This window comes from Nestor notabilis, unplaced genomic scaffold, assembly GCF_000696875.1.
Source record: "Nestor notabilis isolate BGI_N333 unplaced genomic scaffold, ASM69687v1 scaffold19612, whole genome shotgun sequence".
NCBI lineage: Eukaryota > Metazoa > Chordata > Aves > Psittaciformes > Psittacidae > Nestor > Nestor notabilis.
Genome location: NW_009917210.1, coordinates 1 through 17639, shown reverse-complemented (window position 1 = coordinate 17639; position 17639 = coordinate 1). Strand labels below are relative to the sequence as shown.

Here is a 17639-nt window from a genome sequence, read left to right as displayed (position 1 = left end):
TATATATATAGGCTGTTGAAGAAAGAACATAAAATGTTTTGGGGCACAATTGAAACAGTTACATTATGTAGAAATACACCTTTCGTTACAGTTTAGAAAGGAAGGGTGTGTTCTTCTTCGTGCCTCAGATGTGTGTAACTACTTGTTCTTTGCTTTCAGGGATGCAGCAGGTATTGGTGCTGTGGTAGCTCTCCAGCTGCAGCACTTAGAAAGCCCACTGTGCTGTGAGGTGAGCTCTGCACCCTGAGGAGAAGCCAGACTGCTGGGCTGTCCGTGTGAATTTCACAAAGGATTTTGACTCTTGTGAATCAAGGTAATATATTGGTACTCCTGGATGAACTAAATACTCCTAAACTTGATGAACTAACAAGTCTTTTTATGGGGGGTGTTTTCATTTAATGATATCTTTATAAACGTTTTGTGGTTGCAAACAGAGTTAAGTGGTGTATTGCCCTGGTGTTACAGAGAATAATGTTTGCTAACTACTGCTGAGCACTAAGGATGCTGACAGTGCCATTTATACATGGCGTTGGTAAGATAGAAGAGCCTTTATCATGAAGAAGTTATGTGCAAAGAGAAAGATAATGAAGGAAACCATGTATGACTTGTCACGTGTAAGCAGTTGGTTTTAGTTAACTCCTGCTCGTAATGATAATCATTTGCACAGTAATTGCTTCAAATGTCTTAAAATGCATTTGGATTTATGTTCACTCCGGTAAAAAGTCAGAAGTTACGTTTCAACCAGGACCATCTGGTTTGCTGTGGATGTTTAAAGTATTGGTACAAAAACAGTTGAAGAAATTCACCAAAGAAAAATCTGTCAAAGGGTATTAAATATGAAGATACCACATCTGCCTGTATGGTGTCCCTCCAGCTCCTCGTAAGCTGGCTCAGCATGTAACAGCACACCACTATATGTTTGGTCTCCTCTTACCTTCCACCCTGAGGTCATGATATTGGCCATTCACAGAGGCTGGGTACTGAACTAGAGTGCTTTTGGATCAGATGCTGTGTAATGCTATAATGCTCTTGAGACCAGAAATCACACTTGTGATTTGAGGTGCAGCTCAGTGTTACTGATGGTTTTGAAGGTTTTTTACCTTCAGTGTGCCTTTTTTGAGATGGCATAGTGCTGATAGCATCAGAACAATTATGGGCAGGGAAGCAAAGCATTTGGAAAGTTACAGTGCCATCTATGGAAGGAACACAGTGCCAGCCTGCAAAGTGAGCTCCCATTGCCTTCAAAAACCTTATTTTATACCCTCACGGCCAGGTTGATGTTTTAACCATCAGCTGGAGCTAAACATTAAATCCAACAGAAAACTTGGAGCACTGCGCTGAATCTTTAGTCACTACTGAAATCCTCAGAAAACTTGTCCAGCTTTCCCCCCTAGTTCCCTCAAACCATATTTTTCTGCCAGTGTTGTCCCAGTCTTGCATTTATTTTTTTCTAGTGGTCCTCCATCTCCTGGTAACACGGAGCTGCTTGGTGGTCCCAGTTAACAGCACGGGGATGCCAAAGGGGTGGGCTAGTAAAGGTACTTATATGAGACTTTGCACAAGACAGAATTGACCAAAGTCTGATCACCCAGTGGCAAAGGCTCTGACTGGGAAGTCAGGGGTCTGCCTTCAGCTGCCTATTGTACTTGCAGCTGGTGCTTCTGTATTTTAGGAGCTGGTGACGACCAGCAGACTGTTACAGTGTACAGTGAGTTACATAGCTCTCTGAATTACGGTTTGCGTAAAGAAATTGGATATACATTAAGCCAAGGAGAGATGTTGAGATGTTGACTTAATGATGAGGAGTTAGAAACTGGTGTGGAAGAGTCAGATTCAAGTCTGTGTTACAGTGACTGTTTTGTTGCTTATGAAGTGGAGGACCACTGCAGGAAGAAAGAGAGAGAACCATTCACCATGAAGTGCCAAATAGCTTAGTAGTTAAACTTAGCTAAACAGAGAGAGCTTCAGTGTATGTTTTAGCAGCAGAGCAGGAGAAAGGACATAATCCAGGTATGTCTGCCATGTCTCTTTTTTCTCTGTCATTCAAAAGGGGACCTAACATTAGGAGGTATTTATGGTAAGTGTATTAAGTAGGGAGAAACACCTCCCTCTTGCTGTCACAAGGTGTTTAACTCCTTTTGGTGTAAGTGGTCCCCAGTCATAAGCCCCTCATTCCTCCCATTGTTTTTGCGGGGGATCACGCTGCCTAACTGAAGGCAGAGGTTTCCCTGACTGACAGCATGTGTGGGAGTGGGGCTTTGCCCTGTGTAGCTTGCTCAGGAAAGCACTGACAAAACCTACCTGCAAAACTACTCTGAGAATATCAAAACAAAAGACAAGACAAAAATTCACAGACATTTTAAAAGGAAACATTTTAAAGACTTTCAGTAGTGAAAGTACTTTTTGTGTTTATTTGGTATTCGTGGAAAATGCCGTGTTATCTTTTCAAAAGCCTTAGACATACTTTGGTGAAAATATTTTGAGTGAGCAGGGAACATTAAGATTTGTCTTCCAGCAGGAAGGATCTTGGGTGCAGAGAGGTAACGAAACTGTTGTTAACTCCCAGAAGTCTGACTAGCTGAGTGTCTAGATGCTGCCATTCCAGAAATACAGCCCTGTAGTTCTTTTGACACTGACACCTTCCTTTGCCTGTAATTTAAGTGAATACTTCCTTTTTCTAAGAGTCTACCAGTCTGCAGAAAGTAGCACAGAGTAAGATGATTCTCCACAAGAATAAGGGCAGGGAAATGAATCATTAGCTCTCATTGAGATGAGAGGTCCACAGGGTCTCCTGGGCAGAGGCATTCTTTGCACAATCAAGGGAGGGTGTCACCCTTTGAGATATGGCGGGAATTGAAGAGGGTATCTTCAGGACAAAGACCATTCTGGAAAAAAATCCCTACATCATTGCATGCTAGTTAAACCCCAGCATAGCTCATGCTGTGTGGCTGCTGTGAAGGAATGCAGACCTGGGTTGCTTCTTGTCCATCTGTTGTGTCTCATCCGGAAGGCTTCCCAGACTAGCAGGCTTAGAGTTGTGCTAAACCAAGCACATCTGGCCCACCAGATAGAAGTGAAACTCATTACCAATTCAAGTACAGAATCTGTATGGTAGAATACAATACATTTCTCTATGAAAAGCCCAATCAAGACCATGAACATTTTTCATATTAGCTATAGTTTTAAATGAAGCATGAAATGAGAGGCCTGTCCTCCTGTACTATGTGCAGCAGATGTGTATCTGAATATCATAAACATGCACTGGCTGTAGTTCCAGTAAGCATTTTTCAGTAGTCCATTCCAATAATTTCTGGTGTCTTTCCCTTTTCAGTGCAGAAAGGTTAACTGTAATTCCCTACAAGGAATGACATGAGTTTCAGAGTACTTTCCTACATTATGAGTTATTTCTTTCTTTTCGCAGCTTACAAAGTATATGCATGTTAGTAACTGCAGAGGTTTCCTCCAGCTAGTTACCTTACACACACTGTACAGATTTTTAAAGGTACCACTGCGTACCCTTTTGTTTTGTTATGGATTCCATTGTTCATGCTTTATTTGCAAATAAAATATGCACAAGCGTTTATTTTGGCCCAGATAAGAACGTATATAAATAAATAAACAGGCAGATGTTGAAAGCCCTTTCTAGTTCCTGCATCTGTGTTTCCCTTCTGAAACAGAAGTCATTCTGAAAGCTTCACTGAAAGCTTGCTTTGAAAATGAGTATTTTTGTGGACTGCTGACTGTGGTACTACATTTACTAAAGAGATGCAGTGACACAATGGTTTGCTTCTGTGTTATCCATGTCACGGGCCAGAATTCTCTTGGGTGCTAACATTTTCAATTAAGCTGAATTTGTTGGTGCACAGTGGAGCTATTTTCCTATTTAAAGCTGGTCCTAAATGGGAATGCTGAGTGCAATGCCTGGTTTAACTGTTTTTGGTTCTACTAGAGTCGAGGGATGAAGTCCTCTCCCTGAGGGGCTGACCACTCAATCTGACATTTAACCTGGTGTTGAATTTCCTCAGTTTATGTTCCCCACCCCATACATTCACCACTGTTGATTTTGTTAAGTGACTCTGGTAGTGTTGTAGGGGGATACCTGGAGGGGTTTCTTGCAATCATCCATAAGGAAGAGTAGCTCAACAAAATATAGTCAAGGCCAGTCTCTCTGCACCAAGTCTAGGTACTAAGAGCCTAATTTAAATCCTAGAAATGTAAAACCTAGAATTCAAAAGCTAACCTGTTCCAGTAGATAGTGTATGATAAACTTTCCCTATATTCAAAGCAGTAACATTAGATGACAGGCAAAGAAAAGTGTCAGTGTTGAAAAACTGAGGGCTGTATTTCTGGAATGGCAGCATCTAGATGCTCATCTCAGCAAGTCAGAATTCTGTGAATTAACAACAGTTTTGTTACCTTCTGCATCTTCTTTTTGTTCCTAATACTTCTCCTCTTACACTTTAGTATGCTTGTGAGCAATCTCTCTCTCTCTCGCATTTTTAAGAAGGACCACGCAGGATGTAGTGACTGCATTTAGGTTTTATCAGTTTTTATTTAGCCTTAAAGTTTTAAAAATAATTCTATACATTATGATGGTTCATGTTGTATGTTACATATTTTACACAATGTGGATAAGGTATTAAATCTGTTACGTATGTAAGAGGAAATAATGAATTGGGTCCAGTCAGTGATTTGTTAAGGACAATGCATGGAAACCTGAAGATAAACTCTGTGACTGATTCTGGCCCTTATTTTCTCTATATCTGCTTGTTTCTCTGGAGAGAGCCTTTTCTTCACTTGCTGGTCCATATTGTGTGCATGAAGTCATTACATGGATCTAACAAGAAGCATACCTTGGCCTGACTGTTGAAGCACACTGGATAGAAAAACACTGAGATCTTGCCATAGACATAAAGAATAATGTGGGACTCGATAAACCATAACCAAGTTGTTATTGTTTTCTTTCCTAAGAAGCTTTATAGAGCTTATTTCTTAAGAAGCTTTCCAGCAGCATTCTTATGAAAAATTGAAAAACCCCAACCAGAGGGAAGCTGCTCTGTTGGTGGTCACTGCTGGTGAACAGTCCAAAAATGTCCTGTCTGAGAATGAAGGCAGAGACAGCCCACACAGGTCTGCATGCTCCTAATACACACAAACGTTATCTATTATATTGCAGTGTGCAAATATGCTAGAAATGTATACTTTATTTATACAAACTCGTGTTACTGCTGCGGTAAAAAGTATTTGAGGAAGCAGTTGAACTTGTGAATGCTTACACTTCAGACTAGAGTCACATTGTTGAGATTCACATTTTCTGCCTGGTTGTAATCTATAAACACTGGGTTTAGTCAGGGAAAGTCTTCATACAGCTTAACTGTAATTTCCTGTGGTAAATGGAGTCTGATGAGTGAGGATATGAAATCTTGGAAAAGTTTAATCATTCTACGGAAAACTGTTCCTCTTGATGTACTAGAATCAGTGTAATTTTGTAAGAAGGATTGGCAGTTTGCTAATTCCCTGTCCAATCCAGAAGGAAAAATACCAAGTGAGGGGCTTCTGCTTGAAAGCAAATGGGGTTTTGCCCTCCTAATATGATGGGATCAGGATCTGAATCTAAGCAGATGTGGAAATATCATCAGCTATCTCACTAAGGAAATCACCTCAGTTTATACACGACTTCAACCATGTGCTTGAGCCTAACTGAAGGCTTGACTTCAGTTGAAATCATGGAGTAAGCATGAGCTGAGGTGCTTTGCAAAATCAGAGCCCAAGTGGTACATAGTAATTAAAAATGAGCTCTCCTGTTGCAGCCTAGGAGCTGACATTTGCTAGTGTGTTTGAGCAGAGAACTTTTCCCTGCCCCACCAAAACTAATGGAGTCTGCTGCCAAAGTAATAAAATGGCATTTCTTGACATGCATATTTCAGATCAATGTCAGTAAGAAAAATAATGTTGCTGTGGAGCTGCTCTTTCAATTTTTTTAAGAAGAATTATTTCTGGTCTTTTGATTGCACCTTACAGGGGCCGAAATGTACTTGTGGATTCTCCTTTCAAAAGCACCAGCTAAGGCTATAGGATAAAAAACCCCACCCACCTGTGTATTGTTTGCTGCTGGTGGGACACACATCTCAAGTTCTGAAAATGAAAGAGATTTAAAGCTCATTTCTGCCCATGTTTTTCAGTCTGTGAGTGTGTGGTTCTCAGATTGCCACACAGCAAGCATGTTCCCTGCAGGAAACAGAGGCAGCAGTCACAGGTTCTCCTGGAACTCTCTCCTGTTAGGAGCCTCAGGAGTGGCAGCCATGAGCTACACACATCCAAACTGCAGCTAAGCAAAGGATTAAAGTCCATCGTCTGAGTGACATGTATCCCTGCAGCAGCTGTGCCATATGGGCAGTACAGATGAAGCAACGTTTGTAAAATAAGTTGTGCAAGATCCCCAGCTGCTTAACCAGCAGCTTCTCATTGCCCCGAAACACTGAACTTTCCCAAACAGCAACAACTTTCCTAAACCCTCATAGCCTGATCCAGGGCATGAACATGCATCAGACGGATTTGAACAAGAGGATTTTGCCACCTTTTATGGATTTGCATGATGTTTTACAGGGAAGTTCCTTGTCAATTCTGCACGTGCTAATCATTTCTCAAACTGCAGCGGGAGTTACTTTAAGACTTGCTGTCAGAGGGTCATGAAAATTGAAAACCAAGCCCCAAAGTGTGTCTCATATTTAAGGGAGATCATGTCTGCCTCTGTATGTAGCACTGGGCTGCAGAGTAAGCTCTAATAGCTGCTTTCTGAAGTAAGGAACAAATAACCACCCAGTATCTAAACCCTTCTCTCGTTTTTTTCAGTAAGAATTGATCCTGACAAATATGTTGTTTACTGACAGGACTTGACCATCAGGTCCATTGTTCAGTGAAAGGAGAAAGAATGGTTGGTAAAGTCAGAGAAAGTATCCAAGTAGCCAAATAATTATATTGTTTTCTGAACAACCTTGTTCCTTCATCAGTACTTCTCCAAACCATTCCACAAAACCTCCAGGAACATGGCCACAACTTTGCCACCTGACTCTTCCGTAGGTCAGAATGCATGAATACTGCAGCCACTGGGTTTTGTGTAATCATCTGCAATTTAGATTTATGCCCACTCCTCAACTTCCCAGTCTTGCTAAACATTTTTGTGGGATGGGAAGAGAAAAAGGAGGGTGAAAGTAGCATTTCTTGAATGGTGATGCAACACACATCCACAGGAAAAATATCTTCAGGCATTAGAAGGGGACTCAGGAGACTGTATGTCAATAAATACCCTCATTTGCAGACAGACATGAGTTCACCTGACTGTTCTCCAAGTCAATCAAGTTGAGGTTAGCCTAATGCTAAGCTTCAGCTAATAAGCCACGCTAAGAGCTAGAGTATATTAACTCAGGCCCAAAGCCAAACTAGGGTAAATATAAAACTCTGCCTAAAAAAAAAACCCAAAAAACAAAAAACCAACAAGCCACATGTAGTCATAAAGTAAGTTTTAATTCCAACTCTGCCAATTTCAAGTATCACCTTAGGCAAATCACTGAACTTATGTCTCTGTTCCTTACTTGCAAAGTGGGGATAGTAAAACCGCATTTCTCCCACTCTCCATACATTAGGTGGAAGATCTTCTGGTAGGATGTTAACATACACACATAGAAAGACTTGAAAGGAAAATGCAATTCAGTCTGGCTACAGTGCTGTAAGTAATAATACCTCTCAGTATGGTACTGAGTGTTCCTAAGCAATGGAATTGACTGTCTTTGTTTTTTATGGTACTCTGCTTGAAATGCTAAACCCTTCAAAATACCTTTGCCACATCTTGTTCCTCCAGTGTCAAGCAGTTCTCTTCACTTCTTATCTTGCTGCAGGCCTTGCAGTATCAGCTGAACACATCTGAAACTCATCTAAGCAAAAAGGACATGAGAAATTTTCAAATCAGTTCTACATAGCTCATTACCTGTGCATTGGGCATCATTCTGATGCATGGCAATTATTTAAGGGGTTACGAAACTTCGTTAAACCATCTTATGTTGTTCATGGTACTGCTGGAAATTCTCTCCTTTTCCCATTTTCCATATCATTCTCTGCTCTTTTTCCTGCTCCTCATTCTCAGCAGGGTTCCCTGTCACCTCCAGGGATGTTACACACATTCTTGAGGAGGACTCCCCACATTTCTGATTCATTGACCATGGGAGAGCTCCTTCAAATCTTCCCCTGGCCCCAGCTCTTTGTGAAAAGACAACCCTCTCATCAGTGACAAAACCTGTGCTGCCTCCTAGATGCATTGGGTCTGTTCTTGCAGCCCTTCTCATCCTTGCACCCCAGCCAGAGCAGAAAAGCAGCAGTCAGCAGCAGCAGCAGCCTCCAGCTCTTCCTGCAGGGAATGGCTCCCCCACGCATGGCACAGGGAGGAGACTCACAATCAACTCCTTGTCAAGAAGCACTCCGTTCCCAAGGCTGGAGCAACACTGATCACTGTTCCAGTTTTTCATCATGTAATGGGTAACCTGAGGCAGTTTAACAAAAGCTGGTTGTTTAATCCTGGTCCCTTGCAAACTTACAAAGATGGAGATGCCCTCATTTCTTTGATGACTTTTTCCAGCACTGTACAACCTTCCCATGAAGAAGTACTCTTCTAGTTTCCAAATATCCCAAACTGAACCTTCCAAGCTGCAATTTGTGGTTACTGCCCTTTGATACACCATCTCCAAACTAGCAAGGAAAAAATTGGCTTTGTGATCTTTGCAACTGCCATTGAAGTAGTTGTAGGCTACAATTAGATCCTCCCTTAGCCTCCTCCATGCCAAACTATATATGCCCAGCTCCCACAACCTCTGGTTGTAGACCACATGCTCCATGCCTCTGACTGCCTCAGTAGCCTGCTGCTGGACCCTCTCCAGATTCCTCCATATCCTTCTTGGACTGGGCTGAGGGGAGGGGGTGTGGAGAGCACAACACCCAGAACTGAACATGCTATTCCAGGTGCAGCCTCACCAGTGCCAAGCAGAGATGGATAACTTCCCTCCATCTGTTGGCCTTGCTCCTCCCAACATAGTATATGATTTGCCTTATGAGGAGAACTGCTACATGTGGGCTTACAGTCTATTTGGCATCTGCCATAACCCCCAGGGCCTGCTGAGCAGGGCTGCAACTTAGCCCATCACCTCCCAGCCTGTGCAGAGACATGCAGTGGCTCCAGCCAGCTGCCAGGCTCTACATCTCACTGTGCTAAACTTAAGAGGTTTCTTCCAGTACCATCCTCTCATCTATTGAGATCCCTCAGGGTTGAACCATTTGGAATGTCAGCCACTCCCTGTATCTTAGTATCTCCCTATGCAAGATTTTTAAAATGACAAAATGCAAGTGATATTTTAATTCCTTTAGTCACAAAGGACTTTTAATGTTCTTACTCAGCTTCTGACCATGTTTTTCCCATTTCTTGTTTGCTCCCATTTGGTCCACAGTCTCACTGAGCTGTGGTCCTGTCATCAGCCTCTCCTTGGCTGTCAGCAGCACCAGGAGAAGGATCCTGTGACTACAGGGTTTACTGCAAAACTCTTGTTTTCTCCCTGTGCCCAGCACGGAGGCTTGTGGGACTGGCTCCTATTGCTCCCCAGTGCCTGTGCATCAAAGGCAGAGGATATAATATCTAGTTCCCTTTTCCAGGTAACTACTTATCCATCTTAAATAGCTGTAGATTGATAAACCGGTCTAAGGAAAGCTGGATACTGCTGCAGTTATTCCCACTCTTTCTTTCCTAACTCCCCTCAGAAAGAATTGTATTTAGCATGGAAATAATACTGCAATATTGTGCTGCACTATATACCGGACAAAGAGGTGTGTGGTGCTGTATCAGCTGCAAATAAGCTGTGGACCTAAGCCTAAGGCTACTGAAATGCGTAAGAGGCTTTGGACATTGCATCATGCCCGAGTTAACTTTTGACTAAAGTAAGAGTTGGATATTTGGCTCTGAAATCAGAAGCGTGCTTAAGGAAGTGAGTGCTCCCACTGGAAGCGATAGGTCTGCCTGTGCGCTTAACGTTATATACGTGGCTGTATAAAACTGGGCCTGGATCTGTTTTGCCACTAGGAGCCCCTAAATCAGACTTGTTGCTGAAAGTTTCCCAATGCTGCCACCTACAGAATAGGTTAACTACAGCTTTCAACATAGCAGAGAAGAAAACTTCTGAGGAAATACTAGTTTGGTTCTAAATTAGCAGTGTGCAGGTCTAAAGAGATAAGGCTGAAATCCTACCTGAGATTCTGAAATATTTCTCAAATATTTCCAAGGATAGTCTATATGTTAACTGTTAAAAGTTCACTCTGGAAGGCTGCACAAAAGTGGCAGGAACCCGTTAATTCAAATTTGATCAATAGATTCCTCACATATCTGGAAGAGCAACAGTGGCTGCAGCCAGTCACAGGTTTCTTCCAGAGCAGGAATAAAACACAAAACAGGTTTCACAAGCTCCTGCCCTTCTCAGTAGCTGTCAGAGTGAAAATTCAGGGGTAAATTCAGAAAATACACTTAGGGTTTTAGATGGGAAATGGGGAGGGTCAAGAGACCTAACTTCATTAAGGAGGACGCACAGTAAGTTCAGAAACAGTTCCATATGGAACTACAGACTGAAGATAAAAATACGAAGAGGGGAAAACAATGAGAGGTAAGCAACAAAATGAGCCTCACTTCGAATAGGATGTGACCAACAGAAAATAATACATTACCAAAGAGCATTTGCTTATTAGAACATGTTTTGATTCCTAGCACTCTGAAAAAGCCTACAGACATTTACATCTCCTGGTTCAAACACTTCCTGCTAGAGTGTGAAACAATGGGCAAAGATTAACATTTGAAAACTTGTAAATAGATAAACCTGTTGGAAAATATAAATGAAAATACTTTGTTTTGAGCTTATACACACCTGATACGACCTTAAAACATCTTCCATGTTTTCTATTTATGGCTTATTCTGTATTTAACTTGCATTTATTCTGTGTTCTAATGTAGCACATATGCACTTCCATGCATTGACATTTCTTCTGAATGCATTAAACACATCTGGAACAGCTGCACTGTTACTATTGCAAAAGTTTCCACGTATTTAGCTTACAGATCCTCACCCATTGTCCATGACCTCCTTTCTTCTGAAGTAACTCTATCCCAACTCCTCAGATATCCAGCAACTCATCTTCCTCTTTTTACCCAGGCTGTTTTAAAGTAAAGCCCAGTTGTTCGCCAGCCCCTGGGGTAATTTTAGCAGGGGCAAACGGCTTTGCTAGTGATGTTACATGACTGGATGGGTAACATTCATTCCTTAGTTGTCTGTATTTCCATCCTGTGAAGCTGTACCTGGAACCAGAAGGTAAGAAAGTAAGAAAGGTCTGTCACAACCCTTTCCTTATTTTTCCACAAGGCCAAAATTATTCAAGTGTTGCCTTTCAGCAGATTCTTAACCCAAAAGCTTGAGCAAGAGTGGGGGAAAAAAAAATAAAAAAAAAAAAATAATGAAACAGCTTCAGTAGCACTAGAGATTTGTATTGTTAGATTAAAAAAGCCTACCAGGAATAAACTAAACCAGCAAACATTTGACTGCTGCAATCACAATAAAAATACAGTATTATGTCAGGTTGCTTCAGCATGAACTGCCTGCCTGTACACAGGCACTTACGGCAGGTACACTTGGCAAAGGTCTTGAAAGCATGAGAAGGGTCCCCTGTAGAATTAAAGCACACTCCCCCAGATACAGCATACAGATGACTGGGCTCTGTATTCTCTCATACCCTCTCTCTCCTCACACCATATCTGTTTTTTATTGCTCCTTCCACTCTCCTGTGCTCACACCACACGTTTCCTCTCTTCCAAGTCTCGTTGCCAAGCAGCCTGAGCTGCAGGCATGGCTCTGAGCCTGTGCTGGAGCAGGAGGCTGCAGTGGAGATACCCCAGGAGGCCTCCCTCCGCACTGTGACAGCTTTTACTAACAGGTAGAGCAAAACGCTGTTGTAGAGAACAGTGACAGCCAACAGACCATGTCAGCAGGTAGCATTCACTGCCCTGCTAACAGAAGTTAATGTTCAGAACTGAAGTACTCTGAACTTCAGCTAAGCCTCAGAATTTGAATTAAGATGTGTTGCAACCCCCTGCTAGCTTTGGCTATCAGGTAATTATATGGGCAGTAAAGCAGCCCAATACTAAACACCTTCAGACCATGCACTGCTTTAATCAAAGCTTGTATTTTGAATTACCCTGCAAAAAAGCCTGGAAGAAAGAACAGTCTGCAGCATACACAGTGCACGAGCAGCCACCCAAGGACTTAAGTTACCCAGCACAATACAACATGGCTGGCAGGCACAGGCTAGGGCATAAATGCATTTGAAGAAAGGCCCAAGCTAAAGGGTATTTTATCCCTTCTTACAGCTACCTGAGGTATCACCAAGTTGCTGAAACAAGTAGCTAAACTCAGGTAAGAACAGTTTCCACAAAAAGTCATAGTTGAGACCAAGGAATATGTTGTATATATTAAATCCCTCCACCTTGAACCTAAAATTTCATTTTGCTATTAATTCACATAGTGCCAGTTTCTCCTTTTTCAAGGTCATTTGGTAAGGAACAGGTAGTACAGCCTTTCAAGGCCTTCCTAATAAAAGCAGAAGTTGGTAAGTGCACACTGGCTAGCTGAGGATTGTGTTCAGCATTAGCCAGATTTTTTAGCTCAAGGTAGGGAAAAACCCCTGTTCCAATACTGCCTCCCATAAGGAAACACAACACCAACCAATTCACTGGGTATTCTGTTGCTTGTAGCACTAACACAAACAGCCTCTGTTTAAGAGCAGCCAGCTTGAACCTGACATTTGAGTGTTCACTTACCTTACCCTTCTAAAAATAAATATATTCAGGGTGGCAAACTGCAGTTTAAGAGTTTCAGACTGGACATTAGGAAAAGCTTTACCAGACGGGTAATGCATCACTGGAACATGTTACACAGGCATGTGCATGTCTCCATCATTGGAGGTCTTCAGGACACTAGAGAAAGGAGTTGCCCTGCTAACCTGAAGCTAACATTAACTTTTTTCTCAGTGGAGAGCTTTGAAGGACCTTTGAAAACAAGGTTTATAGAGGATGCCACACAACTTTTGGAAAAAGCTACAGTGATCACTTTAGACCATTTAACTTCCAGCAGAACATTTTATTCTCATTAAGGACAAGGAAATATCAACCAACAGCTCAATTAACATGACACAGATTAAACAAGCCCCGTTAAGCATTTTCTACTCAACATGTGAAAAAAGTCTACAGACATCTGACGTGTCCAAACTGTTCACATTAAAACTTGAGCTCATCCTTCAGCATAAGCTCAGCTGATGTTGCTCCTGTGTATAGCAAAAGGTGGAAACAATTTAAGTTGCCAGAACAGCTGTGTTTAACAAGTACTGAAGCACTGGAGTTTAGACTGCATTTACTGGTGTGCTATTAGACTGCTCTCCTTGCATCTCTTCAGAGTCTCAGGCAGATTTGCAGAAAGCCACAGCAGAAAAACGAACTTCTCCTTTTTCACGTTCTGTAAATTGTCTGCAGATCTTCGCAGAATCCTTGGAAGAAAAAGAAAAAAAGCTGTTCAGATTACCAGAATACACCTGCTGTAGAAACCACGTCTGTACGGCTCCTCTCTGGGTCCCACCAACTAACCGTCCACCTCTTGTAGCACCAGCTAATAAAGAGTTAGGTTATCTAGCTCTGCGGCACAGTACTACCTTGTTACCATGGTGTAAGAAGTACCACCTTGTACAGCAAGCCCGTACAGCTCCTATACACTGAATGCATTGCTCTCGCCCTTTTATAAGCCTTGTTTTTCAGGGAAACAAGCAGCAAGGGAGAAGTCTTACCTTCAACAGCAGGTCAGCTGAGCTTGTGCCATGGTTTACAGGAAACGGCATGCGCCCATCTGTGAAAGAAAGCCCTATCACTCAGAGTACTTATTGCTTCTGAACTAGCAGAACTGAGCATAGCAGGCCCAAGAAACAAGTACACTCAAGGATACCAGGGAAGCCAGAACAAGTCCCCCTGAATGAGAAGGGGACTAAGTATTGCTAGCACTATAGGAGATGACATGCTTTACAAGAGGGCCTAAGCCTTCAGTGCAACCCACCTTCAGTTAAAACCTTCAAGTGAAGGTGTAAGTTACTTTTATTGGCTTTGAGAGCCTCAGCAAACAGCTTAACTAGCACCAAATATCTAGCCTGAGCCCCCAGGGCTGCACAGTATAAAGCACGCCCAGTGCAACTGCAGAGTTCTCAGAACCTTACCCAATTCATACAGATGTCCATCCACATTGGCAAATAGGATGAAGTGGAAGTTCACACTGTTGTCCTCAACCTTGGGAAAGATCATGAGATATATCTGTTAGACTGGAAAAAGCCAAGTACTGCAGACCCTACTTGTTACTACAGGACAGAGATGTCCACAGCAAAGGAACAGCAAGCACTAAACCCAAGTTCAGCTGAAGAGGTCTCTGCAAGACCTCTACAAGGTCAAGCACTAGAAATCCTAATGTATGGCCACATTTTCAGTCTGGATCTGAACCCAAGTTTTCAGTCCATTTTTGAGGAAGAAACTCTGCTGCACAAGCATGCACCCACAAGTCACTCATTTCTTTCCTCATGAGCTGTAACAGCTATCTGCCACACAAAAACCTGTACTGCTCTACCACCTTCATTAACCCCCCTCCCAAGATTCTACACATTCATCTCTTACCCGACACTGTCCTTCTTGTGCAACAGAATTGTGGACTTCTTGTATAGCCTTAAGAGAAAGCAGACACAGGTTATTACATCCTTAAGTGATGATAGCTGTCAGCAGTTTATGTAGTTCATGTACCTTATTATTTGCAAAATGTTTAGCTCTCTCTTCAGGAGACAGACCAGCTGTTTCATCAAGAAACTTCTTCAGGACAGACCCCTCATCTGCACAAGATGATCAAAGATTTTATTCAGTTACAGTTCAGATGCAGCCCACAGTAATCAATGCTTGTTGCCTTCAGCCTGGAACTATCCAGCACAAGTGTACTGTAACTACCGCTTGCAGCTAGTTATCAGAAGCTATCAGCAACAATCCTACACAAACAGCCAGAGTTCGAGTGCTTCAGGGTACTCTAGCTGCTCATTTTGGAACTCACTTTCAAATGGGGTTTAGCTTTTCTGACTCCCCCCTTGCAGATTTGGCAGAGGTGCTCAGCCCTGCTTTGGGGAAATTCAAGAAAGGTGCCAGCTGTAAGGACACTGAAGTATCAACTAACAGAACACGGGTAGCTGAAATTAAGTTGTCTCAAAGCCTTCCAATGCTCATGATGGGCTTGCTTTGGTTTTCCAGAACATAAACTAGCAATGTAGCACTAAGGAGCACAGAGTTCTAATCTTACATGGAAGACATGCTGCATCATTCATTTCACTCAACAAGAGTGTGTTATTTCAGAGAATCCTTTAAAGAAGAGTAAAGCAAAGCTACTGTCATTAAGCCTTCCGTGGTGTAAAGAAGGAAACCCACATCACCCAGAGGTTCCAAGCTGTCTCGGAATAATGAAAGTTATAATTTGCAGATCTCTGGTCTTTAAATAATAAAATATTTCCTGGACTCGATGGCTTTTGACAAGCACCTGTAATCCTATAGCCTAGAAGTTTCCAGCCACAAGCTGTCTAACCCAGTTTTATATCCTATAGAAGAGGACAATCAAACTATTACCTCTGCAGGAGAACACTGCTTACAGACCCTTATCCTGTCTCACTTTCCCAGCAAAAAAAAAAAGTATGTTTTAGACTAATCTACAGGCTACCCCAAACAAGTTGTTCACATTAGACATAAGTGTCATGAAAAACTTTTCAATTGACATCAACACCAGTGTCAATAGCTACTTCTGAATATGACACTTCCTAGTTGCAAACAGTCTTTGGTCAGTCCTATTATGTGCCCTTTTCTCTTGCATTGCTCACTAAGATGACACCTTTGCAGCTGCCAGACAGGAGCCAAAGCACATTCCCTTCTGTGAATAAGGCAGTAGATGAGACCATATGCCTCTCTTCAAGGGCTGAAAGACCCACTTACCAACTGAAGCAGTACAGCATGCCTTAATTCAACTTGTAAGAAAGCCCCAAGGCCTCCAATAACCTATATCCACTCAATCTTTCTGTCATTAAAAATAAATAATATGGAAATTCAAAGCACTTCAGAGCATTCATACTCACCAAGGTTCAGCTTGTCTTTATTATTAGCAACTGCATGTATCAGACCAATTGTCCCACAGGAGTTGCTGACAGTCTGCTTCAGGAAATATACCTTGGAATTGATTTCTTGGTTCTTTATTTTCTCAGTCTGTTGTTTCCTGAAGTTCTCATGCTGTAAACATGTAACTGTTATAAGCATTTCATCACAAGGATATCTTTTTATTGTACCAACTACTAAACAAACGAGTTCTGCAGCAGAATCAGTACCAGGACTGGACAAAGATTTACCCAGAAATTCATCTTTGCAGCACAGGTCCAGCAAAGCATCACTGTATATACTGGATGCAGGCCCAGTCTTAATGGACTACCTGCATGACTCAGTGATATCCAAAGGCACTGTTCTTAGCCTCTCCCTGTGTTCTGTACGCTGGAAATGGTTTGGGGTGGGAAATCACATCATGAAAAGAGCTTTTCATATCATCTTTCAATAGTTTTTGTCCATTTAATCAGACTACTTGGCATGTTTCTGCTATAGTTTGCCTCTGTACCTTTAGTACACTTCCCTTTATGAATCCTCCCTCATCAGAGCAATGTATTAAAAAAAAAAAAAAGCGTAAACCCCATCACTACTGAAAGGCTATAAAATCCTTCCTTTAAAGAACCCATTAAATACACCTTGAAACAACATCCATCTCATCTACTTCCTTAACATCGATTGTACTAAGTGTATTCATCATACATAAGTAATTTCAGCCTCCCCAGATGCAATGATTCAGCATGGTAACAGAATTGTTATTTCTCACACCCAAGACCACTCATGCTCTTTTTTGCCAGCCCAAAATACAAAGCAAAGTATAAGAGCAGCGTCGGAGTAAGAGGCCTTGTTTTGTTGTTTAGCTCATTTTACTTCATGCTATTTGGAGGTTGGGGCTAAGCATCCAGTATGTACTGCCTACCACCTACCTACAGCCCCACTGCAAGCCAAACCCACTCCCAACCATCTGATGCTTGAGAAGATGACAGAGGCACACTCCTGACAGCAACCAGCATTACCTGCTGACAGCTAGTGGCTGCGGACAGTACTGCTGACAACAGCCTGCCTTTTACTCCAGAGGCATGTGGGCCATACGCAGCCTAATCGGCCTGCCCAGGGCAACAGCAGAAGCCCCACAAGGCACCAGCTGTTCCCACTCCCAACCATCTGATGCTTGAGAAGATGACAGAGGCACACTCCTGACAGCAACCAGCATTACCTGCTGACAGCTAGTGGCTGCGGACAGTACTGCTGACAACAGCCTGCCTTTTACTCCAGAGGCATGTGGGCCATACGCAGCCTAATCGGCCTGCCCAGGGCAACAGCAGAAGCCCCACAAGGCACCAGCTGTTCCACAGCACTGAGG

The 17639-nt window shown here is 42.4% G+C and overlaps 1 protein-coding gene across 1 annotated transcript; it reads right to left on the bottom strand.

Annotated features, from left to right (window-relative positions):
- Positions 1–13195: 13195 nt before the first annotated feature.
- On the bottom strand, positions 13196–16411 carry UCHL1 (ubiquitin carboxyl-terminal esterase L1 (ubiquitin thiolesterase); the record flags this gene model as incomplete). Its single annotated transcript, XM_010024987.1, has 6 exons — positions 13196–13614; positions 13909–13967; positions 14329–14398; positions 14777–14824; positions 14900–14985; positions 16261–16411. Coding segments are annotated over 6 exons (501 nt in total), but the record flags the coding sequence as incomplete, so codon positions are not given.
- Positions 16412–17639: the final 1228 nt, after the last annotated feature.